This window comes from Corvus hawaiiensis, chromosome 8 (assembly GCF_020740725.1).
Source record: "Corvus hawaiiensis isolate bCorHaw1 chromosome 8, bCorHaw1.pri.cur, whole genome shotgun sequence".
Lineage (NCBI taxonomy): Eukaryota > Metazoa > Chordata > Aves > Passeriformes > Corvidae > Corvus > Corvus hawaiiensis.
The window spans coordinates 21,760,179-21,786,012 of record NC_063220.1 but is presented as its reverse complement, the minus strand read 5'-3'; the positions used below and the strand labels follow the sequence as shown (position 1 = coordinate 21,786,012).

Here is a 25,834-nt window from a genome sequence, read left to right as displayed (position 1 = left end):
TTAAATCCAGCTACATAGTTTAGCTAACCTATCACTATTATATTGCTCAGGTGCCTTCGTTTGCTTTGAATCAACCTTTGTTTCGTTCAGTGATCAACCCCCTCCATATGGTTTAGCATCTGCAGATTTTCACTAAAACTCCACTAGTACCTCTCACCTAAAGAAAAGTTGTTTCTCCAGTTTATCTTCTGAAAACTATCTTCCCTCACAAGAAACAAAAGGTTGATGGATACGTAAGTCTTGCTTTTACAATTTTCCAATGAACAGCTATATTATTTTAAAAGGGGCTTGTTTTCGGATTCTTTTTCCCCACTAGGTTCATATTTTCCTTTAGCAAATAAAAAAGGGTCAGGTTGCTACTTTTAGACTATGAACTGTTAAAAAACCCTTTGGCTTAGCTGTGGATTACTGGAAAACTACCAAAAACTCATTTGTACTTCCTTCTTTCCTAACAAGTTATAACACAAGCTGTGGGACACAACTTCCATTACCGAGAACAAAAATACTTGTATCATATTGCCTCTGTTACACGAAAGATACATTCTATTTTAAATCATCTTCACCCACTCGATTCAGCCTTATGAAACACACAAAACTTACAGACATACTCCTAAAAAGAGGTCATGAGAAGACAGTTATGCTCTACCTCTCCACTCTGGCTACCATGACCAAATTCTTCTATGCAATTGTATTCTGAGAATGTTTAATAAGATGCAATATTTAGAGAAGGGGAATTGGGAAATGGATTATTTCCATGCTAGCATACAGAGCTTTAAATATAATTTTCAAGATTTAATAGTCAATGGATGCCCTTTTAACATTAACACATCACTGTTTTGTGATATTTAAGTGCATTAACCAGATAATTAATGTGTAATTACAGATACAACATTTGGCTATTGAAAACTATGGCCTTCTCAAGGTGCATGCAATTGATGTTGTATGCATCACTCTCCTCCGTGTAAATGCTACTACAATCCAGAGCCAGCGCGGGGGGGAGCAAATAGCTCATCTGCTTTCACCAAGTTATGCTTCTGCCTCCAGGCACATTACCATGTTCAGGTGTTAAGAGGCAAGTAAATGAGACATTCTTTACTCAATAAAAAACAAACAAAAGACCAAATGAAAACTTCTATGAACAAAGCAACCACCTCTCCATGTAAGCTTCCTGAAGCACTTGAAGCACTCATCACTGACAATGCTTCTCAGTTCAACAGATCATGTAAATAAAAATGAATCTAACTTTATCTGAATAGATCAAAAATACAGTTCTGTGTCATTTAATCCCATGAGCAGACCTGGGGCTTATCTGTTTAATTCTAAAACCTAAAGGCAATGAAAACTAATGTGAATTTTGAAAAGAAAAAAAGGAAAAACTATGAGAAAAATCTATGAACAAATACACCAAGCCTCTGTAACATTACAAGTAACAGGGCAACGAGTTTCATTCTTCATGAGTATTATCATTTCAATGACAAGAAATCCACTGGAGAACCAAGCAAATCCAAGAAAGATGTGCTTAACTGTGGTAATTTTCTGTAAATCAAACTTTAAAAGCAAATTAAATCTTTCAGTTTTGGCAAACCTTAAATATCCATCAAGGACATAGTTAGAAAAAAAAATCTCGTCTGTCTACGTATGTTGCTAAGTGAAAAAGTGAAAAGCAATTATGTTCCAGAAAACTGAGCAAAGACTTTCTATATGTTCCCTTTCACTTACCACATGCCCCTGAAACTGTAAACCCAGCTCTGTATGGCTACATCCAACTGTAGAGATGCTCTGCACATATGGGTAATAAAAGATTGCTACACTGATGACAAAGCTTTTCCAAATTAAAACTGTAAGTCTGAGAGCACTAAGTTCAACATGTGGGGCACAGACAAGGTAGATTTTTTTTCAATGAAATACAGTAACTGGAGACAGCCAGAGTGCTTCAATTGAAACAGCTTAATGGAGATACTGTGCATGTGGTTATTTCTAAGCAGAGCGCAGAAATCAAAGTCATAGACTATGACAGAGCGTAGGTATTACTTTAATCATGTGCTAGGATTTTCTTGAAAAGCTCTGAGAAAACAAAGCATATTAGTAATGCTAAACTAGAGAATTCAGGGTGGTAATCACACATCAGCTCAGAACCCTTTCCTGCAAAAGCTAGACAGAGTTAGCAGAAGCAAGAAACATTCATATCAGGGCATCTGGAACATAAATATACACAGCCACTTCCTGGGAAAACCAGGAGTGCCACTAGCCAGCTCCTCCAAAACAGACAAGAGAGCTGAAGAAGGAAGTTAGCATGTACCTCAGCTGGAACAAGAGATTAATCAATAAATAGAGTTATCAACTGGGGCCAAGTTGAAGTGATTCTTACCAATACAGAAAATGCTAAAAACCAAGAAACAATCAGAGGGTAATTAAAGATTCAGAATAAACTTTCTCTCCCAGGATGGACAATTGCACAATAAAGCCTTTAGCAGCAACCATCAGCTAATTTTTCTTCTCCCATGGCGCACGAATTTCTGCCACTCTCAAGCATGCTCTAAAGCATCGATTGAGATGAAGCCACTGTCTAATACTTGACTCAATACAAATATTTGGTATTAAGAAAAAAGAGTGGTTTATGTTAGCAAACCAAAAATACTGCTTATTAAGTCAAAGAAGTATTTGCAGACATTCTTATGAACAAATTTACCTAAACTTTTATATTCCACTGAGATTCACATGTTTTTCTTGAATTCATACTGTGTGCCTATTGACAGTCTTGACTTCAGTTTTCCATCATGTTACCTAGAAAATGGTGATTGCTACAGGATGCATACACAGACACTGTGTAAGACTCACAGAGCAAAAATATCTTTATTGCTTTTCTTCTCTTTGGAAAACTGAATATGGATCTTGGAGATGAAGGGGGAAGTCTGTAGATATAATTAGTGTCAAAATTCCAGATGAAGATGAATGAACTTCCTTCCTCTGTGGAGTATGTACATTCATTCCTGAGAGTAAGACATTATGTGCAACATTAAATTGGGAGGGACAGGTTGATAAGCTGGAGGACAGGGCTGTCTGTCATTCAGTGGATCTTCAACAGCAAGAAGAATCGTGCTGGCAGAAAACTTGAAGGTATATGCAAAGTCATGTAATTATACACAACAACATAGGCTGAATGTTGACAGGATACCATGCAGTTTTCCAGAGAAGGACCTGGAGATGCTGGTGGATGAGGCTTGTAACATGAGTCAGCAGGGTATGACACAGAGAAGGTTAATCACATTCTAGTGTATATGGGCAAATGTGCAGCCAGGAGGACAAAGGAAGTTTTAAATCCAAAATGGAGGAAAACGTCTGTCTCCAGACCTTATCTGGAGTTCTGTGTCCAGCTTTGAGCTTTCCATTACAAGACACTGACATAGAGCAGTGAGTGCAACAGTGAGCCATCAAGATTATTAGGAGGCTGGAACACTTAACAAATGCAGAAAGGCTCTGGGTGGACCTTAAGAACAGGTACCTAAGGGGAGACCTTCCTGCTTTCTTCAAATATCTAATGAAAGTTTACAGAGAAGATGCAGCCAGACTATTCCTGAACACAAGAAAGAGCAGTCACAAGCTGAAATAAGGAATACTGCAACTGGGTACCATCAAAATAATTTCTCCCATGAAGAGCGATCAAACGTTTGAACAGTTTGCCCAGAGAGCTTGTGCAACCTCTATCCTTTGTGATATTCAAAACCCAGCTGGACACAGCCATGAAAAACCTGAACTAACTTTGAAATTGGTCCTGCCTTCTGCAGGGGTTTAGATCAGATGCCTGCTCTAATTAAAATTTTTCTAGAGTTCTACATATTATATGGAAAACGCTTCCTCCTCTGACTCTCATTTCAATTCATGTCGCTGTTTACCACCTTTTCTAATTCTACCCGAAACATTAACCAACCTCTCCAGAAGTATGGTGTAGACTTTAATTACGGGAGTGCTATCTCACTTTAATAAATTCTAAAAACTCCTGATACTGCTTTGAAAGGAAAAGAGCAGGTCCTCAGGACCAATGGCATTGAAAGCCACAGGGGAAAACCAAAAACGATAATGACATATTTCTATCTTACTCTGAGACAAAAAGAAAATATTCCTCAGGTGTTGGGGTCCCTCCCCTGCCGTGTAGCCCTGGGAGAGGGGCCCTGAGGGCACAGACACGGGGCTTCCCTGTCCCTGCTCAGCCTCGTTCCCATTGGTTGGTTTGTGTTCCCTGCGCGGGCAGAAGGACCCTTGGTCCCATGACTGGAACAGTTCCTCAGCAGAGCCCCGGCCATGCGGCTGGAGAAATAAACATCTCTGAAACAGCTATCAAGAATCTGTCTGTCCATATATATTTCCTTTCCACGGGACTCCTGGTTTGATATATGCGTGTTGCAGTATCCCCACTGCAACAAATGGTGGAAAATTGAGAGCAGAACGATCCCCGATCCCTAAGCGACTGATTTGTGTGAGTAAACCCTGGAAACTTTGGATTCCTCTTCTTGGTTTTGCTTTGCTATTCCATATCTGAACTATGGAGGAACCGTGGGAAGACTCTTGGCTCTCAGAGCCGCATATGGACATTTATCTTAAACTTAAAATGATTCTTGAACAACGATTTGTAAATTTTTGCTTGATTCAAGCTCAAAAAGAACTGAAACACTTCCTGGCATGGTTGTTTAAGAACTTTTTCTATGTTTCTTGGGATTTAATTCTTACCAAGGGCTTTTGGAAAACCGTTTGGACACAGTTAATATTGGAGTCAAAATATATGCCGATGGAAGAATATTTTCGTGAATATTATTTAGTTACTGAGACTGTTGAGCAATGTCAGCTGTGTCCTGGTGAAGGGAAGCCTGGCGCAGGGACCGTGCGGCCCAGGCCACGTGCACCGAGCGCTCTGAGAGCAGCAGCGAGGCAGTTCCCGCGTGCAGGCGGAGCCACGCGAGCCGCAGTGTCGGTGGCGGAGCGGGGAGCGGCAGGACCCGGCGGTGCCTGCCCGGTCCTGTGCAGCGCGTGGTGGAGCGAGCCCCGTGAACGCCCGACCGAGAGGGGCGGCACGCGGGCGGCGGCTGGCGGCGATGGCGGTGGAACGGAGCCGCGCCCAGCCGAGACGCGCGCTGGAGCAGGGCGCGGGGGAGTCGTCGCTCGGGGGCCCGGCCGAGACGTGGGTGCAGCGCCCGGCAGCGGCAGCGAAGCTGCGACCAGAGGAGGCGACGCACGGAGAACTGAGCGGCGTGGCCCGGCCCGGCCCGCGCAGCCCCGAACGCGACCCCGGGAAGAGCGCGCAGGCACGAGCAGCCCCGACAATTCCAACACGGGAGCGACCGAAGGAGAGAGCAAAGACGCAGCGAGACAGAAAACAGCAGCCACTCGGAAAAAGGAAAAGATCATAGCAACTAAGACCTTAGGGATAGTAAAATGGTATAATGTTAAGCAAAATTATGGTTTTATAACAAGGTGTGACAACCAGCAAGACATATTCGTGCATAGAACTGCTATTAAAAAGAATAACCCTGAAAAATGCATCCCAAGCTTGGGAGATGGAGAGGTGGTGGAATTTAATATTGTACTAGGGAGAAAAGGGTTACAAGCATCGCAGGTCACTGGGCCTGATGGTGTTTCTGTAAAAGGCAGTATATATGCAAAAAATCGTAGTCATGTTAGACAATATCTCCATTGTAAGCCCCCCCTACAGTTTCCCTTTCCTAATCCCACCTTTCCCTTTTACCCTATATCCTATTACCCCCAGTGTATTCCCAATCCGTTTTTTCATCCATGGTTTCCCTCACAAAACCATGCTTTTGCCAATTGTTTCCCCAAAAATCCCTTTCCAATGCCGAGTGGGGGATGAAAAGGGGGAGGGAAGAAGTTAAACCCTCTCCTGCCTCAGTCTCCCCACAAAGCATGCTCAGAGAATTCTGTCTCCCTTCTGTCAGCCCTAAGATGTTCCAGAGAATCTGTTTGGACATTTAAAGACTCAGGAGGGTGGCTTGTTTTGTTTTGAAACTGTTCTTATGTTTATCCAGTTGTTTTCATTCTCCTTTTATTAAAATAAAACGGGTGAGGTGTTGGGGTCCCTCCCCTGCCGTGTAGCCCTGGGAGAGGGGCCCTGAGGGCACAGACACGGGGTTTCCCTGTCCCTGCTCAGCCTCGTTCCCATTGGTTGGTTTGTGTTCCCTGCGCGGGCAGAAGGACCCTTGGTCCCGTGACTGGAACAGTTCCTCAGCAGAGCCCCGGCCATGCGGCTGGAGAAATAAACATCTCTCTGAAACAGCTATCAAGAATCTGTCTGTCCATATATATTTCCTTTCCACGGGACTCCTGGTTTGATATATGCGTGTTGCAGTATCCCCACTGCAACATTCCTCAGGGTAACTGATACCATTTTTATTATTGATTCAGTATATAGTATCAGAAAATGTAAATGCTGTCAGAAATCAGGGAGGGCTGATGTGTGCTGGTAACGTCTCAAGATTAAGGCTAACCTGATTGGCTGGCTTTGAAACCTTTACAAAAATTGTCAGAAGGTAATCAGCAAAGAAGTAGAACACAAGTTCAAGAGTTCTGGGTAGAGGGTGAAAGAAGAAAGCAAAGGACCATGCTCAAGAAAAATGAATAGAAAAAGTAGCAAACGAAAACAAGAAAAACAAATTCAGAAGAAATCCTTAAAATATAGACATACAGAATTACAGGTACTAGAAGAAAAAAATAAAAACCTTTTTCTTTCTCTTATATAAAATGAAATTAACCCTTTCAATCTACTTATATGCTGACAGCAGTTCTCACTAAACACAGTATCACCGGAGGTATACTCCTCACTTGCCAATCAAGTATAAGCCTTAGGTACCAATCAGCTTGCACGTAGGCTGCATAAACATACTTGTTTACCAACTGTCGTCTCCCCCATATTTTCTCTCTTCAGAGCAAGGGGAAGCTATTTCAGAAAGAAGCAGTATATTATTATCTCACACTTTCTGGCCATAATACAACTGCTGTTCTCTAAAAGTGTATTAGTACTGCCCAGCCCCAAACTACGGCCTAGGCAGTCCTGCGTTGTCTCAAATCAGTGCTAACACTTCATCGTTCAAATCACAATTTTTCAAGGCTGGATATTCCAAGCACATTAGGCTACACTCACTATGCCAACTGCATTTGTGTCTTCAGAAAATATCAAAGGCTCCTGACCTGTTATCACTAGTGATGCAGGCAGCACAGGTTCCTGTTGGCTCTTCGCTCTGCTCATAATAATGGGCATCCACATGAGCTTCCTCAGCCTTCTTCTTCAAGATCTCTCCAAATTTATCTTTGCCAATGCACCCAAAGAAAGTTGCAGCTTTGTAAGGTCTCTGAATCATCCACTGCAGATTGACAAGAGAAAAAATAAAACCACAAAATAAATACAAAGTTAACATATCGGGTACATTATTTTTGCTATTTTTTTCTCTCCACTCACCACATTTAACTCTGTGCCTACGTTTTGACTTACAGAACACTTGTATGCCTGAAGTAAAAAACATGTGGTACAGCAAAGGAGGGAGGAGCAGCAGAGAAAACAAAATTTACCCATAATGATCCCACTAACACCTAATGTAAAACTTAAACACATGTAGTTCCATTATAAATAAATTTGTATTTTTTTACAAGGTATACAAAAAGAAGTTCCCTCGCTCAAAGGAGTTGCCTCTACACTTACATTTAATCAAGCAACATATGGTCTCTTCAAAGAAAAATTGTAGAAAATACAAAAGAAAAAAAGGAAAAAAATAGCCCACAAAACCCTCCACACAAACAAAATAAATAAATAAAAACAGAGATAGCATGTAAGAAAAACAGTGCATTTGAGAAACCTAAGCAACATTATGCAACATTCATAATATATACATAAAATCTAAGTGGTACTGAAAATAACCATTTGTGTCTACCATTTAATTGCATGCAAAAAAGGAAACACTCCCTTTTTACACTGTTAAACCACACATGAAAGTATCTTATCTCCAACTTTATTAAGAGCAGTTCTGTCACTTGAATTGTAAAGAAAGAGAGTAGCTGCACAGTGTTGCTAAGGTTCCCGGTTATTTCATAAAGCTCCTCTTTTCTTAATAAAAAATGTATCATTCAGCTGTAAATGTAACTCTATTTTGTGGTAAGTTAAAAAATAGCATTTATCAGCAATGTGAAATCAAGAGTGACTTAAAAAAATAAATGTGAAGAAACAGACATAGGCTCTACTCTGCTGGTGGTGAGTCAGCCAACCAAAGTCATTATAATTCACTCTAATTACAGTCAGAAAGCTTATCCACTCAATCTATAGTATGAATTAAAGGCTACAGCAATTTTCTGCTATACTAAAACCCTACTTATAATTGTTTCCTAATCAAGATTTAAATAAATGATAATGTCTCCATTACAAAGCAGCATTAGTGGTAGCTGTGGGTTGTAGAAAGGTCAAGTAACTAAGTTGCAAATACATATTTAGTCACGTCTTTATTACTACCAGCTCCAGAAGGAAGAGAAAGAGAGAGAAAAAAAATCTTTAGTCATGTAAAGTCTCCATTAATAAGAAAAAGGTGGACAAAAGTTGCAAGGTCTCTTTCTTGCAACAATTTTGAATAAAGTTTAAGGAGAAGAAAAAAATTTATCATCATATGGTGGCAGTGTTAAATCTCTCATCCATGAAATGTACACTACATACATTCTGCTTATCTATTCCATACCACTCTAATAGAAATCAAGAAAACCCCTAATAAGAGAATTAATACATTTCATACAAGGGTATCAATTATATCCTTGAATTTGACACACCTTTGCACATACATAATAGACACTTGCACAGTGTTCATTTAGGATGTCTCAGAACAATAGTCCTTCATATTTGGAGGTATGATTAAGTGGAACAGATTACTTAAAAAGATGAAAACTGCTGTGACCAACTGTAAGTGAATATGGAACAAATTTCCACACAGGTAAGAACAGAAGTTCCTGAAGCCTTGTGCACCATGCAAACATGCTCTACTGTCACAAATAACAAGAATTAATAGAGATCACTATGAACAACATTTATCGAAGAACCAAACCCAAAAAAATCTTCAAAAAATGTAGGACTTCAAACCGCACCTTAGGCTTACAACATTTTATCAAATGATGTTATTTTATATATGACAACATTTGGAGCAGTAGCAACTAATATTTCACATAGATCTCTGAAAAAAGAATTTCCATTCAAGTATCACAGTTTTGGCTATTGGCAGCAGCTCGGTTTGAATTCAGATGTGATACATGCCATATATAAACTGTCACAATCCTGATTTTAAATTTAAGTCAAGCTACACTTGAGAATCAAAAGTCACAATCCAGACTTTCCTGAGATGAATCTCTGTATGTGGTGCAGACCACTTCTTCCATTGGCAGTTCTACTCATATTCATGATTTTTTAAAATACAGGTATTATGTGGTGAGAGGATAGTCCCACTATATAGGTATTATTTTCATTTGAGTATCTGAGTTAAGCAACACTGAAGAAGATGGGAAAGTAGTTCAGCAGTGTTTCTGCAAAGATCCTCTCATCACAGATCTCCAGTTACCAACACTCATTGAAATGATCTGCTCTCATTCCCACAACAATGGTGATGAGGCATTGTCAGTTGGAGAACTCCTCCAAGTTGAATCTCCTTTCCTCAGCTAAAAGGCTACATATCAGTAAGGGCAAAAGCAGACATCACATTACATTACAAACTTGATGAAACTGAATCATAGAAGTATTCCTGTGGTGCACCACTGAAGTTGCACCTTGTGGAATGAGTCACACCAGGCATTTTTTGCACACATGTGAAAAAACAAAAGAGGCTCTTCAAGGCAGACACTTGAGGATTTCTTTTTTAATTTGTCCCAGAACTGGATTTTAAGTTTGAACAACCTGCTACGAAAAAAGGCTTCTATGGGCTACTTCACATGCTGTTGTTATTAGTGACTCTGTCTAAAACACTTCAAATGGGAGTCAGTCATCACAAGATGTTTATCATTGTGAAGCACCTATGCAGCATTACAGCCAATATCATATGAAGGCCAATAACAAACTGCACACGTTAATGCCATATATATGGTTATGTAAACTGAAAATTAGTTTTATAGATTTATGTGAAATACAAGATTTAATTGAATGAAAAAGATTCTAGACAGAAACAGAAAATGACCCAGCTCAGCGGGAATCAGCATAATGAGTTAATTATCCAGGGTTTGGCTAGGCAGAGAGGCAGCTACTAACAAAGTATATTGACAGTCCGGTCAGGAGAGGTTGGCACCTGGCCACACCATGAATCCTCACCAGCACCCAAGGGAATTTGAGGCTGCTAATGGACCAAAGACAGAAGTGTCAAAAGTAGGAACTTATCACGAAACAACAAGACAGCCTCAGGAGCAGGATACCACAAAGGAAACTCAAGGAATGGTTTATGAAATCTAATGTGTTTCTCTGCTCTAAAGTTTTCCTCTGTCAACACAGCTTGGACATCAGGTACAAACAAGGACAGGCCCTAACCTTTTCAGTTAGCATAAACATCTGTGACAGAGAAAGGAGCACAGGAAATAGAACACCTTTCAGATGTTCTCTTGAGTTAAACAGATTGTATTTTTCTCACATTTTTGTAGTATGCACTCTGATAAATGCAAAGAGAACTTTAATTTTAATTATTTTTTATATTTATGCCTTGCCTTTAGCATAACTGTGTCTTAAAATTCAGCTGATTTCAAAATAAGCATAATCTAGTATCAGGTTACCATATCCCTACAGCCACATTATTTCTTACGATCAAATACTGAGGCCAGCACTTGCAAAAGAAGCCAGCACCCTGGCTGCTCCAAGACACACTAGAGGGTGACAAAATACATTACTTTCATGAGGCTAACTTGGGCTCACAGTAGCAGGACTATCTGTTCATGGGGTTTTTGATGATCAGAGTTGAACAGGATGAACTCTCTGGCAAGCTTTAGCTATCAGAGAAGTGTAAGAACCTTTGTGTTCCAGGGAGTGGGTGGTAATTGCAGAGAACAGCACCAGCTTTTCTTGCAAGACGTTGAGATGCCAAGAAAACTTGGTAACAAGAAAAGCTTCTGAAGACTCAATTGTGACTTTGTGAGACTGCTTGGAGTGAACTACGTCCCACTCTTTCACATCCTCAGACTGGAAGATGTGGTACACCTATTTCCCACTTTTGTCTAATTAGAAAACGGCTTATGGAAACAACCTTTCTGCTTTCTTCTGAGTTACAGAAGAGCACTCCTAGAAGCATTTCTAACACTAGAAAGTGATTTGACTTTGATTGGATACTCAGTGCTGTCTTTTGAGAAACAATAACCCTGCCCCCTCCCCTCCCCCAAAAAAAAGAACAAAAAGCCCCTTCATATTATGTGAAAGAAAATCAGTGGCCTCATACAGTTAGAAAAAGTTCTTCAATTTGGATTTCCCAGGCTTATCCTATTTAGCTTGAGAACGCCATGCTTCTGCAGAATTCAGTATCCCCTATCACAATGCTTGATCTGCATTCAAAGCTTTGCTTTGCTATTCCTGCAAAGTCCACTGTAGAGGAGGACCCTACTAATGCACCTCACTGTCTTCAGTTGCAAAGACACTTCCCCTGCAAAAGGAGAGTTTGCTACTGCTGGGTCTCAGTACACATTACCATAAGACTTAAAAAAGAAACATCCTACAGATGAATCTTATAACAACAGCTTTACAGCCTTCTGTCTATAACCAAGATCCTTCAGAAATTATTTCATTTTACTCCAACTCTCTGCTGTGCTGTAAGTGACATCATTAACTGGACAACACTGATAACTGGAACAAGGAAGCTGATGAAGACACTCACAGCCACATTGTTCTCTGTCTGAGCTCCTAAATTCATTTTTTTAAGTGGCAGCCAGTAGCGCATTTCCACATCTGTCAGTCATCTTAAACTAACAACGCCAAAGCATCCAAAGCTTTGCTTAGACTGACATACCTTCTGCACATCGGAGTTTTCAGCTGTGGACTTGAATCCTAAATGCCTACGAACTGACAACACAACAGGAAGCATTATGCCCCTTCACAGTGAAGGATCTTCAAAACTCATTAACACTGAATACAGACATCTGAAGTGCATCTGAAGTGCGTTATTTGAAGCTGGACTCTTCTCTGCATGACCTGTCAAATCTGATCTTATTTTAAATTGCAGCTCACAGAGGAGAGGACTCCAAGGACCTAAAATTAGCTAAGATTTAACATGCCTGCTGAAATCTAAATAAACAATGTGAGCAACTATTCATGAAGTGCTCTTTTTAGTAAATCAAAACAGGAATGGAGTATCTCTTATTTTTATGTTCTAAATTTTAGAATGAGTCCATATACTTCTCAAAGGTTTTACCAGTCTGTTGTGCCCCTCACCAGTTGTGTCCCTGTTATGTGCAATCACCAATATATATACACAGTCCATTAAAAGCCTTTTGGAGTATTTTTAGGAATATTTTAGGTGTTAAAGGAAATTAAATCACAACTGATGGCCATATAAAATGAGAAAACGTGGGATCAAAGATCAAACCGTGTATCTTAAAAACACAAAAAACTGACAATATGCAAAATAGTTCTTTCAATGTTCAAAAAAGGACAGTGTATTTCTTGTGTATGATATGATACACTTCAGGCTCAAATGGAATGCAGTATTCTGTTACCACTACACATATCATGCCATTTAAAATCCCTGCCATGGTGGGGTAACCCCAGCCAGAGTTAAGCCTCCACCCCGTCAGTCTTTCAATCCTCCCTCCTTGAGGGACAAAAGAGAGAATCAGATGTGCAACAGTGAGAAAAAAACCACAAGGCTCAAGAAGAAATGATGCAACGACATTCATTCACCACCTTCCATCAGAGATTGATACCAAGCCACTCTCTGAGCCATGGCTACTTGGCAAAACTCCCCCTCCCTTCCACTTTTATTGCCATATTCTATGTGCCCTGGATTATCTCCTCGGTCAGGTGTCCTGTGTCCCTTCCCAACCTCTTTCCCTCTATGCAGTCTACTCACTGGGGGGGCAGCAGAGTGAAAAAACAGAGAAGGCCTTGATGCTGTGCAAGCACTGTTCAGCAATAGCTAAAACACTGCTGTGTTAAATAACACTGTTTTGGTGACAAATCTAAAACACAGAACCATATGGGCTGCTATGAAAAATTAACTGAATCCCAAGCCAACCCAGTACACCTAACTCCAGAATCACTGTTACGAGACTACAGCAGGAAGACCCTGGCAAACAGATGAGTTAATACAGTTTGTTCCAGTACCTTTGAAATTTCCTTGCTTTTTCTTATTTTCATTGATGGATTTTTAAACATTGCGACAGCTAGTATCACATAATGGCCACATAAGAAAAAAATGGGAAAAGGAAAAAATAAGCTTATCTTTATAAAAGCAGGCTTGTGAAAAGGAGCCCCATGTCCTGTACAGTAATTCTTCCACCATTAGCTGAAGCTGCCAAATCTTGCATGAGGAAGTGATATTGTTAAAATGCATGACAACACCCTCAAGCAACTTCCAGTCAAATGAGATAAAAGTGATAATATTTTTTAAAGGAAAAGACTAGTTAAAGCCTTGCACTGAGACCAATATCTAAGTCTTTTCAGCATTTGGCTCAACATGTACTATCCAAATCCCTGCACAGGAACATCTATTAGTTTTAACATGGTGCCACAAGTGCCTTTTGCTACAGCTTCTCAAATTAAGATGTCTATCAAAACATTAATCATCCAGGAGCAGTACTTCATTCACTTCAACATTTAAAAACAAATTTAACAAACTGCCTCTTAAAAAAAGTTTCTATAATCCAAATAACTATTTTCAGTGCTGCTGTTCTTCTGTCTTCCATTTCCTATTTCTTATCATTGCTCTTCATCTGCTTGTTCACTGTTTTATTTTTAGTCTAGTTTGTAAGCTTCTTGCTGGACAAGGAAACACAAGCATATTTTCTGTAATTAAACATGTAGTAGCCATATTCCAAAGTTTCAATGTGACCAAAAGCAAGTGCTCTTTTTTTACTCCACCCTTTAAATAACACTTAATTCCAATATTCCTTACTCCACACTCTTATGCTGTATTTATAATGCTACAGTTCTGCCTCAAACACCCGAAGTGCTGCAGCCTCTCTTCTGAAGGTCAATTTGTTATCTGAGGCCAAAGGCAGAATGTCTCCTGCAAGGCCTTACAAGGCACACAACTGAGACACAGCTGGCCTTGTGTCCTTTTCCCATTTGAAGGGCAGAACCTGAGACATCAACCACTTCCCCATTGTATGATCTGATGTGTCACTCCTTTTCCTCAAAAATTGTGCATTTCCTTCCCAAAACCAGGTAAAAGATGACAAACCTACAGAACAAGGTTGGTCACACCAGCTCTTCTCACTGTCACAGATGACAGTTACTTGAAAGGTATCACAACAGAAAGAATTCCAGGTTTACTTGGGACTCTTCTGCAGCTGTTTCAGTTTATACAACTATTTATTAAAAAATTCACCAATATTGCAAAGCTGTGTATGAAGTAAGGATTAGGAGTATCTTTATCAGTAAAAGAACTCAAAAGACACTAACATCCCTCTTGAACACTGGGTGTGAAATAATGAAAGGTGGCAAGTAAAGTACAACATAAAGTCTTGGTCCTTCTGGTCAGAAACAGTGGTGTTCAGATGTGAATAGAAGGATATAAACAACATGAAAATGGAACATCCTACTCATGTATAGTAAGAGACTCATTGGACAACTGTAAAAGTACTGTTAACAATGCCTCAGCCTACTCGTAAAGAATTAGCACTTCAAATAGATACAAAAAAGACTGATAAGCAATTTAAAAATACCTTAAAATTCTCCAGTGTAAAACACTGTACATGTATTTAGGTACTATTCTATAAGTGAAGCTGATGCTGTTGCAAAGTGACACTTTTAGGATATTTCACATATGATTTTGCATATCTGTAACATTAAAACAAAACTTCCTTTTCAAAACCCATGCATATGTCACCCACACTCCCCTGCTAAATGATGTGCAGTCTCAATGAATACACCCACACTCAGAAGGACAGCAAAAAACCTACAAGTGGAGAGACTTCTTTCATTGTCTGGCAGCACAGAATTCATATAGCACAAACTGTAAACAGCTGCCTATCAGCTTCTATCAGCACCAGTATCAAAAACAGATGGCAAAGGTCAAGTCAAAGTTTATTGACAATGATGAACTTGGACAACCTCTATTAAATTACTTCTTCCTTTAAGGTGTATGTGATCAAATCAGCAGAGAGATTTTCACTCAGTCACATAACAAGCTATTTGTTGAGATTGAAACATCTGGTCAATATCTCCTAACACTGCAATTTCATGCACAGTTAGCAATAGGGTACATTTCTTTTCTTCTTCTTACAGGGTCCATAAGGGTGGCACATATGGCCAACCATTTCATTCAAAAAGGTTTCAATTCCAGGCATTACGTACAATTGTCTCTATGCTTAATAGTATTTTTAGTCTACCTACCATCGTTTTCCATCATCACTGCTGTCTGCTCTACTCTTCGCTATAAAAGCCCACAAATATGACAGAGCACTTAAAGCTTAACAGCTTTTGACTACTGGAGTTAGAAAGCAGTTAAGGCAGGGGAGTTTTTAAAGTGACAGGTCTTCATCTATCTGTTGTCAAGAATTCCCAATGCATTAAACTATTTACCAAGGCTCTCGTAACTCAGATTATAATTTTTGTTGTAATAGCAAACCTTTCATTTCTAAGGCACCCCAGAGCAATTTAAAATCACCCTTTTTACTAATTTATAAATTATTATACATTTTCAAATGTAACATACATTATTATTATTTCAAGTAAATGTATGCTAATTATAAAAATCTGATGAAACATAAATCCTGTTTCTCAATCTGAAATAGGAATAAGACACAAAATGCTATCTACCCCAAAGGCTAAAAAATGCTTGCCTTTAAAATTATGCATCTATGTTGCCACAGCAACAAGTACTGGATAATGTAAAATGTACTTCACCCTTCCATTTCTAAATCCCAATCTTTTTGGTCAAAATATGAAGGAGGGCTGGTTGCAAGCCTACCTACACAAAGTACATTTCAAAGAATTTTCAGCTACTACTAAACAACCTTCATTTTTATTCAGTTAATGTTTGATTTCCACATCTTGTTCCCACAGTCACTGACTCCAAGTAGTATCTGAACCTTAGAAGTTCACCTAGCAGTTGTAGGAAGACACTGATTCTAAAAATGTTTACTATAATGATGCATCATGCCCAGAGGCTACACCAAAGGCATAATGGAGGGGTGGGCTGGGAAGGAAGAAGAGAGATAATCTCCATGAGGGAAAAATGCTTGAACAGAGACGTCCTTCAGAGATGTCACTGAAGATGCCTCAGGAGTGTGTTGACTTTTGGCATGATGGCATCTCTTCAGGAGACCTGTTCTGAAGGAATGGGATATGTAACCTAGATCAAACCAAAAAAAGAAAAAAATCAAGGTAGTCCGCTAGAAACTGATGGGTTTCATGCAAATGTCAAGATAAGGCTTATAGGAAGCAGAGCATCTTTTCAGGTTGCAAACATGAGCCTGTGTAAGAGCCTGTCACCCCATGCCACAAAGACAGACAATCCAGTCAGGAAAGCAACTAATTAGGTCACTTAGCACTAACAGCACTGGTGTAGAAATTAAGTAATTAGCCAGATTCTAACTGGGTTTTTTAATAGAAGTTCAAAACAGGAAAGGTTTCAGGAGCTCCAAACAAATTCATAACTGATGGGATTAGCACTATTAAATTGCAATATTTTTCCAAAGTAACAGAAAACCATCACACCCAGTAGCAAAGAGTGCAAATTCAGCCTCAGCTTTATTGTATATATACAGTAAGGCCTATAGCATTGTGGTGGAACATTCCATAAAAGCTGATATGGAGTTTATTTCTTCCAGAGTTAATAAAGAAGCTTCTCCAAAAGAGATTAGGAGAAAAAGTTTTTAAAAAAGATTAAAATATGGTGTCTCCCCTCTAACTGCAAGGCTTTCCCTTACTAGACTAGGAGCCCTCTGAACGACCAAGCCAAAACCGTGGAAAGGTGATATTAGGCTTTGAGTCAATCCTTTCAGGAATTAGTATTTCAGGATTGGCCTCTCCTAATTGTTATACCATATACTTCATCCACAGTTCCACATGGAAATGCTCCCCCTCCAAGGTTCAATATTCTTAAGGAATGATCCCTCTTCTAAGAAAGAAAAATGTGAACCAACTGAAAAATTACTGCCTTAGGACAGGCAAATCCCAGAAAAGCCTCTGGATTCCTCAAGTGAGACTTCCAACCACATTTAGTTGGAAACGCTCTGTGTTCACCAAATCTGCAACTGGAACAGACCAGGCTGAGATTCCAGGGGAATACTGGGTCCATAGTGTGCATGTGAACAATGCTATGGAGGAGAACTCATACGTACTCTCACAAAATAATAAAACTGCCACAGTATTCCAAACAGGAAGAACTCCCTCAAAATCAGAACGTTCTGTTACTGAATCGAATCCATTAAGCTCACTGCTACGTGTACAAACATAGGTGTCTTTGAGAGTTATGAAAAACACAAGAAACTTTGGATAAAGAACACACTTTCACATTTCTAAATTACCTTTCAGCTTTTTATTCCGGTACCAGCTAGGTACAAAATCAACACAGAATATAAGATGCACAACTCATTTCTTATTGTTTCTTGCTACACTAACATCAGGAACTCTGCACAAATGGCTCCATGAGAAACGGCACAGAAATTTTGTAGCTCAGCACAGAGAACTTCTTTAAGCCCCTCTGTCAGATGCTTCTGCTAATCACTTAGGGGAGAGGTTTGGTATGTGGTTCCTCCACCGCAGTTAATGTTATCCACACACATAAACGGATGGGGCTTTATTCTATTCACCAATAACTGTTTCTTAAGCACAGAAATACTGCATTTTATCTACTCTGATCACAAGAACTCTTTTTGCAAGTTTTTGTCCATAATGGCTTCAGATTTGCTGCGGTGGTACAAGCAATACCTTTACCAAATTAATTTAAGAGGGTTTCTAATTGCCATAAACTGAAAGACATCCCATTCTGATTCCCAAGATAATATATTTAAAAAATAGCAAAATAGAATTACTTATTATAGCTTTTGATTTCTTTTAAACAGGTGTATTCCTTCCCTCAAGGTCATTTTTATATTTAATTGTAACAAATCTAATCTTTTTAAAGAAATTATTATAACTAAATGTATTACAGAAGTCACATATAATTATTTGCAGTTGAAAGCAGCATTTGACACTACCTGGATTTTTTGGCAAATAGCTCAAACACTCCCCTAAGTTCAAATAATTTTCACAGAACAGATAATTTAGTTGCCAACTCCTGTGTGTTTCTGAAAAATAACTCCAAATTGCTCTTAAATTTGTTTTTTTCCTGAATTCAATCACTGCTGAGGCACTTGACACTTGACTCCTACGATCAACTCTGCCTCAGCACTAAACTCCAAGACCTAATTTGGCAGGAGTGGAAGGCAAAGGAAAGCTTACATTTACTAGAATGCTGGTTTTGATTCAAAAAAGAGTCAACTTTTTGGCTTTTGGCTTAAAAAAAGAAAAATCCACAGGATTGTACCTGATGAACTTCGTCTTGTCTTTTGTACAACAGGAAATATTTTATTCACATCTAAAATCAAAATCAACAAGAAAGAAGAAATACATACACCAAACACTGAGAGGATGCTTTGCTAGCAACTGGACAGTCCTGATCCAGTTAATATTCTTTGAGTCAGGTGTATTTTGAAGTTAACAACTTCCTTTTCCAATTTCCTCAGAGAATCTGGAAAGCCCTGGTCTGATTGGGATCTCAATTAGTCCAGTTTTACACTGCTGTCTTATGATTCTACTGGCAACTGATCCTTTAACTACAGGCAAAAACAGCGTCTCTGAAAACGTGTTTGTTTCTTTCCCCCAAATTCACAAATTTGGAATTCTGGGGGGTGGGGGTTAGGGGGTGGTTCTGTATTTTGGAATGCATGCTATTGATGAAGACTATACTATAAGGGTGAAATGTAGATTCACAACTTTATTTTAAAAGGTAAGAGTTGGAAGGGCTGCCACACAAGAAATAAAAAGAAAAACCAGCAAACCAAAAAAACAAACAAACCCCTCCCCCAAAAAACAGAATCAGAAATATACGCAGAAGTTTCCAGAACATACTCTAGGACTAGAGTAGCTCCTACCAGTATCACAGGCAATAACTGTTAAAAAAAGTAAAACATCTAGTGGCCAAAATTTGGTGTGATATACTCTGAGTTTGTACATGTCATAGAGGACAGTCAATGCTATTAAATGAGACAGAAATTCTCAGCTGATGCATTGGGAATACAAGAACTTTGGTAAATATGGTTTTGTAATAAATCTGTCATATAATATCTCCATCTGAGCACATATAATAGTCCATTTACTTTTTAATAAATATTTTTATGTAGGCATTATAGAAGAAGATAAAGAATAGTCTAAGCAATAATGCCATTCAACAAACTATTGTTTTCTGTTCAGAGGCATTTGCTGCTTTCAGCAGCACCAGGTAAGCCAAAAGCCCATATCCCTGTATCTTGCCTGCACTGGCTGCAGGACACACTAATTGTGAATGCTCAACGTCCAACAAAGTAGGCAGCATGTACTTCATGTGAAACCCTAACTGCATATTTGCTAATGAATTTGGATCAATAATTAACTTTTATTACTCTGGTGTTTTGTATCATTTTCTGTACAGCACAAAATCTATTATACTGAAAGTGCACAAGGATAATTGCATTTAACTTCACATCTATGGAAAAATAAAATCAAGGGATTTTGGACTATAAGTATCTTGAGATACTTCCCTTCTCAGAAAGGCAAAAACTGCAACATCATTTTAAGGATTATTTCTGGAATTTTTTGGATCTTATCATTATTGTTAGCTGCTATATTACTAGAAATTACATCATTAAATGATTTCCCATGGATAACAGCTTGTAATTCCATCTATTTATTCTCTTCTGAGGAACACAGTAGATTAGAAGGCTGTCAAAATGATAAACTGACATAAAATGCAAATTTGCTTTTTTTAATACAGCATGCAAGATTTGGAAATGCTTCTTAAAACAGAAGCACCAAACTAGCTACAGGCACAGAATTCATGCTTCAGGCAGTCAATGTACAAGAAAATGCTAATGCATTAGAAGATATGACTCAACAGCAACAACAACAAAAAAATCTATCTAAACTTCATTAAGAGGAGAATCTGTCAATAAATCAACTGAAAGATAAGGACAAGTATCAATATTGAAATATACCAGCTATAATGAGCATAAAACCGTTTCCTTTATGCAAAAGCTAACAAGTTATTACATGAAAGGTTAACTCATTAGTCTCTATTTTTAATTTTCCAGAACAAATGCCTAAGCATTTCAGATACTTTTAACCTAAAAGTCTGTTTTCTACTCATACTTATTTTGATGGAATGTGATTGATATCAGTGAGATTATACCACTGTGGATTATAAGAGAATTTGGTCCTATTATGTTAATTCTGTTGGTGTAATTGTTAGTTTTTCTACATAGTGTACTACTATTCAAAATTAAGTCCTCAGGATAGAAATACACTGCTCTATTACTTGGCTGTGAGGACATTAATTAGTAACCATAAAGCAATTTGAAATTGAATAGACCAGATCAATGCCAGATGCTGGTATGAAAGTTCTGCCTATACATATGATTTCAAAGGCAGCATCACCACTTTTTATTTCTAAGAAAAATTTCTTTTTACCAGTTGAGATACAAAAACTACTTTTATTAAATCAAATCAATTTAATATCAAAAAGAACAAGCTGAAATTAGGTTAGACCATACAGATATTAATAATAAAATTATTTCTGCAGATCCATTATTTTAACAACATTGAAAGCATTCATGCCTTTAGTAACATGACATAACCCACACTCTGAAAAATGCTATACTAATAAAAACAATTGGGGATAATACAACAATGTGATTACTCTTATTTTGAAGCAGTCTAGAAGGACTGGACAAATTGCTATTGAAAGCTAAAAGCCACCTATGACTGGCCAGTAGCAGCAGTGGCCAGTGACAGCAGATATCCATATTTATAAAGATCATTCCTATACTCACAGTTTATTTTAACACGTATCAATGTACAGCAGTACCCTATGGACACATGATACGAGATGACCAGGATGGGTTCTCTCTCTAGGGTCTCACTCTCCAGGGAGAGGGTATGGATTGTGTGCTGTCACCTCATCACATTATCTGACCAGGGACTAATTACTATCCCTGCCATTGCTTCTATTTTTAAAATGATTATTTACCCCTTCTCCATTTTTAATTTTACTAGTATTTTCCAGAAAATCAATTGCAGCTGTCACAAAAGGACAGGATGGTTTTTATGAGATTTAAATCTGTTCTGTACTGGTTTTCACATAAAATAAAATTTCAGACGAGCATGACCACCATCATCAACTCAGAAGGCCTGATAACTATTTACATTTAAATTTAGCCTAATAAGTCGAATATTTCTAGTGATGAAATGCAACATAGTAATGAAAAGTCTTCATTTTCAGACCTTTCCAGTTGTCTCCTGGAAGTACACATCCACTAGACTTTTGCTATACAAATAAATTCCATACAGAAGACAAGAATTTCCTTATTTTATTTCTATGGACCACTTAACAAGCCAGTGATTCCCTTTAGATCACTTGAATGTCATTGGACAAACACAAGGCAAATACTAAACAATATCCTCCTTCAAAGGGTAAGTTAGAAATGAACCCAAATTCAGCTAGTTCAAGGTGATATCTTCAATAGCTGCTCCTATTCCACCACCACTCCCAAACCAATAGAAAGTTACAAAGGAAACCAGTATTACCAGCTTAAGCTAATCTTTGTTGAAAGACCAGTGTGTCATGCCTGGTGTGTCTAAATCCAGATTTATTAACTCTTAGGTTGCTGCTTCAAACAGCGGAAATAATTGCCATAGTGAGGATTCCTTCTTGATTCAGTGATACTAAAAGCTCACCCTTTAGAACAGTATTTTTGATGAGTTGTCTCTCAACAACTCAGCCCCAGCATGCAGTCTTCTAGAACTTTTTACGTGAGCCATAATAAACACTTGATTTTTCCGAATTTTATCTGTTAAAATCCCAGTCTAACACAGCATTTTAACATTTTGGAAAGGTTATGATGACAAATGTAGGAAAACAATGCTGTTGCAGTCATTCCTGCAATTAAATTACTTACAGCATTAATCATGTCAACTTTTTCTTTTTTTCCTCTGCTAAAAGCCAAAAGTAGAATTCTTAAATCAAGAAATTGTATGCAATTTCCTTGCTAATCCATTATCCATTTCAACAATTGCTCAAGTCAGAACAAAAGACAGCAATATTAAAAAATGAGAGATATGACAAATCTTGGACTGTTTCGGAATGAGGTTTTAAAAAGACAACAACTCCACAGTACTGTAGGCTGCACGTTCAGAAGATACCAATGTAGGGACCTGTAAAAATCCTTTTTACCCTGACCTTATCAGAGATCACACACATCTAGACAACTCCCGGTGTTACAATAAGCTAACCTTCCCCTTCCCCTACTCAGAACAACAAAATGAAACCACAGCACCAACAAAAAACCAAACCAACTGACCAACCAAAAACCGAAACAAACCTCAACACTGATACAGAAGTCTAAGCTTGTTGCACAAATGTTTTGGACTCCTTAAAAACCAAAACAAACACAAAAATCCTCTTAAATTGTTACTAATAAGTCTGTCCACATCAAGCCAGTTTGCACATACCACGTTTAGGATTAGCAGATTGCATTCCTGTACACTGAGGAAGAACTAAAACTGAGAAAAGACATTTCAGGCAGAATTCTACAGCACATCAATGAGTTGTGACAACTGGCAGTGTGCAGTGATAGATCCCACTTAGGGAGCTTTAGTAACTTCTATCAAGGACATAGAAATCAGCTGATTTATGGAATTCAGACTTTAACACTGCACTTGAAATTTCTACTAACAGAAACTAAGTTTTGCTAAAATGGAAACTACCTTAAAATAAAGAAGCAGTTATAACTACAGCACATATGGCTGAGCATTATACAGTCATTCAGTATTTTGTCACTTTAACAGCATAAATACATCTCAAGATGTACCTTCTCTATTGTAATAAACAGATATTGTACAATCACCTCGTTATAGCAGGGGTTTACTTCTTACTCACTTACAAGTGTGCCACCAGAAGACCATGCTGACTTAGCTGAGGTCCCCTGTAAAAATTCTATTTTTCTGTTGAGGAGAGTACACCACCTCAAAACTTCCTACCATAGCTACTTGCAAAACAACTGCAAATTGTTCTGCCTTGAACAACCTATTATTCCAAGACAAGGTCTCCTTGAACTGTACTAATGAAACAAATGTACCTGGAAGGGAACCAAACTGTTATTACTATTACACGGATAAAATTTGTTCAGTCAATCACAATAAATTGTTCCCAGGTATGCATATAGAACTGCTCTGTTTTCATCAAGTCACATAAAATCTTTAGCATTCCCCTAGAAATTTAAATTAACTATGAGCTCTGGGAAGCCATTATGAAGCAATTTTCCACTTCTATGTTTTGTACCAAACTCCAGGGAAAGTCTAAAATTTGGTTCAGAAAAGATGGTAGATAATAAAGCACTTAAACATCTACTTCACTATACTGTTTCATACCAAAAAGAAAAGAGATTCTGTGTATTCAAACTGACTAAAATATTCACCTAAACGAACTAATAAATACTCTATATGCAACTAGCATTATATATACTATTTATTGTGTTCTGAAGACAATGTCTACCACAAGGCTCAGTAAAGATGGAATTGCGTCTAGTATTTGGAAAACCAAATCACTTAAAGTTGAACATCCAGAAGATTTTTTTCACTGTAAGGGTTATTAAGCATTGGAATGGGCCACCCAGGGAGGTAGTGGAGTCACCATCCCTGGAAGTGTTCAAGAAACAAGGTGGCAATTAACACTATGGTTTAGTTGTTGTGGTGGTGTTTGGTCAAAGGTTGGACTCAGTCTGGAGGTCTTTTCCAACCTTAGTGATTCTATGATTCTAAATATGCAGTCTGAGACCTGGATCACTCAGTGAAACCTTCTACACCAACACTAACAGAAGCTACTGTTTGTCTTCTACACAAATTGCAGGGTGTTACTACCAATTGTGAAAAGAAAAAATTTTAAAGCCAGTCTACCTACAAATCCATTTTTTGTTTCAGATCATGACAGCTGCACTCAAGAAGGCATTCACATGTATTTTCAGATATTATTTGAAGTAATGGATGCATGGCAGAGAGAACAGGTTACAAAATTTCCAGAACAGCCAAAATAACTGGATTAGTTTGTGTTTGATACTGAGGCTTAATATAGAGACAAACAAGAAAACAAGAACTCCAACTACCCGTAACTATCTGACTCAACATACAGAGAATAGGAAAAAGCCAAGCACAACACTACTAACAGCAAATGGAGCAGCAGAAGGGGTTTGAATACATACCTCAGTGGTTCTCTTAGTTAAAGTTCCCAAACTATTTCTGTGAGTAATTCTTTATGAGGTTACTATAGGCATGTTAGATGTCAAATTGGCTTGCAGAATTTTTCTTTATAAGCAACCTTCAAAAAATGTCTCACTTCAGCTTATTTAATTGCACAAATATCATAAGCTCCTTTTACATCTCACAGAACCAGAAACAAGTACTTTTGTCATGCTATACATTCACCATAATTGTATAGCAAATATCCAAATTTAACTGATCTTCTAATAGTTCTGCCTTAGCAAATCAAGATGTTTCAGCACAGTACAAAGTAAACTAGTCTATCACCCCAATAGTGTTTTTTCCTTTGAGTCTAATGATCACATTTCAGTAACCAATGAACCAAACACAGCTTAATTAATTCCGTTACTGCATTGAGAAGTTATTCTTCCCTTGACAGTCCAGCATAACTCCCAATAATGTTAATGGAAGTTATGCATGTTCATCACAGTGACAATGAACTCTTTCCAATACACAGTACAGAGTCTGCAGGCAAGTGGGAAGATGTTTTGATAATATACTGCACTTTCCAATTCTAATACAGAAAAGCTGTATGCTTCAGACCCCAAGCTATTGATTCACAGCAGAGAAGAGCTTTAAGTGGACATAGTCATTGTAACTGCTGCAAATTACTTCTGTTTGCTTATTCTGAACAGCTTAACTCTTTGAGAGTCATACAGAGAAATGCTAAAGAGCAAGAACTTTGTCTTAACATTAAGCTATTTAGATATAATAGTTTAAGGTATTAGAGAGTGTCCAAAGAAGGGCTACGAAGACAGTGAAGGGCACTGAGGTGAAGCTGTATGAGGAGCAGCTGAGGTCACTTGGTCTGTTCAGCCTGGAGGAGACTGAGGGGAGACCTCACTGCAGTTACAGCTTCCTCGTGAGGGGAAGAGGAGAGACAGGCACTGATCTCTGCTCTATGGTGACCAGAGATAGGACTGAGGGAATGGCCTGGACTTGTGTCAGGGGAGGTTTAGGTTGGAAATAAGAAAAAGCTTCTTCACCCAGAGGGTGGTTGGGCACTTGAACAGCTCCCCAGGGAAATGGTCACAGCACCACCCTGGCAGAGCTCAAGTGTTTGGACAATGCTCTCAGGCGCATGGTGTGACTCTTGGGGTGCCCTGTGCAGGACTAGGAGCTGGACTT

At 38.5% G+C, this 25,834-nt stretch overlaps 1 protein-coding gene across 2 annotated transcripts in view; it reads right to left on the bottom strand.

The window, feature by feature from the left end:
* Positions 1–25,834, bottom strand: part of ADK (adenosine kinase) — a 274,629-nt gene that overhangs the window by 144,982 nt on the left and 103,813 nt on the right. For both annotated transcript variants that reach the window (XM_048311027.1, XM_048311028.1), the window contains exon 5: positions 7,195–7,367. In XM_048311027.1, the coding sequence (XP_048166984.1) occupies positions 7,195–7,367 (173 nt within the window). The remainder of the gene's footprint in view (positions 1–7,194; positions 7,368–25,834) is intronic.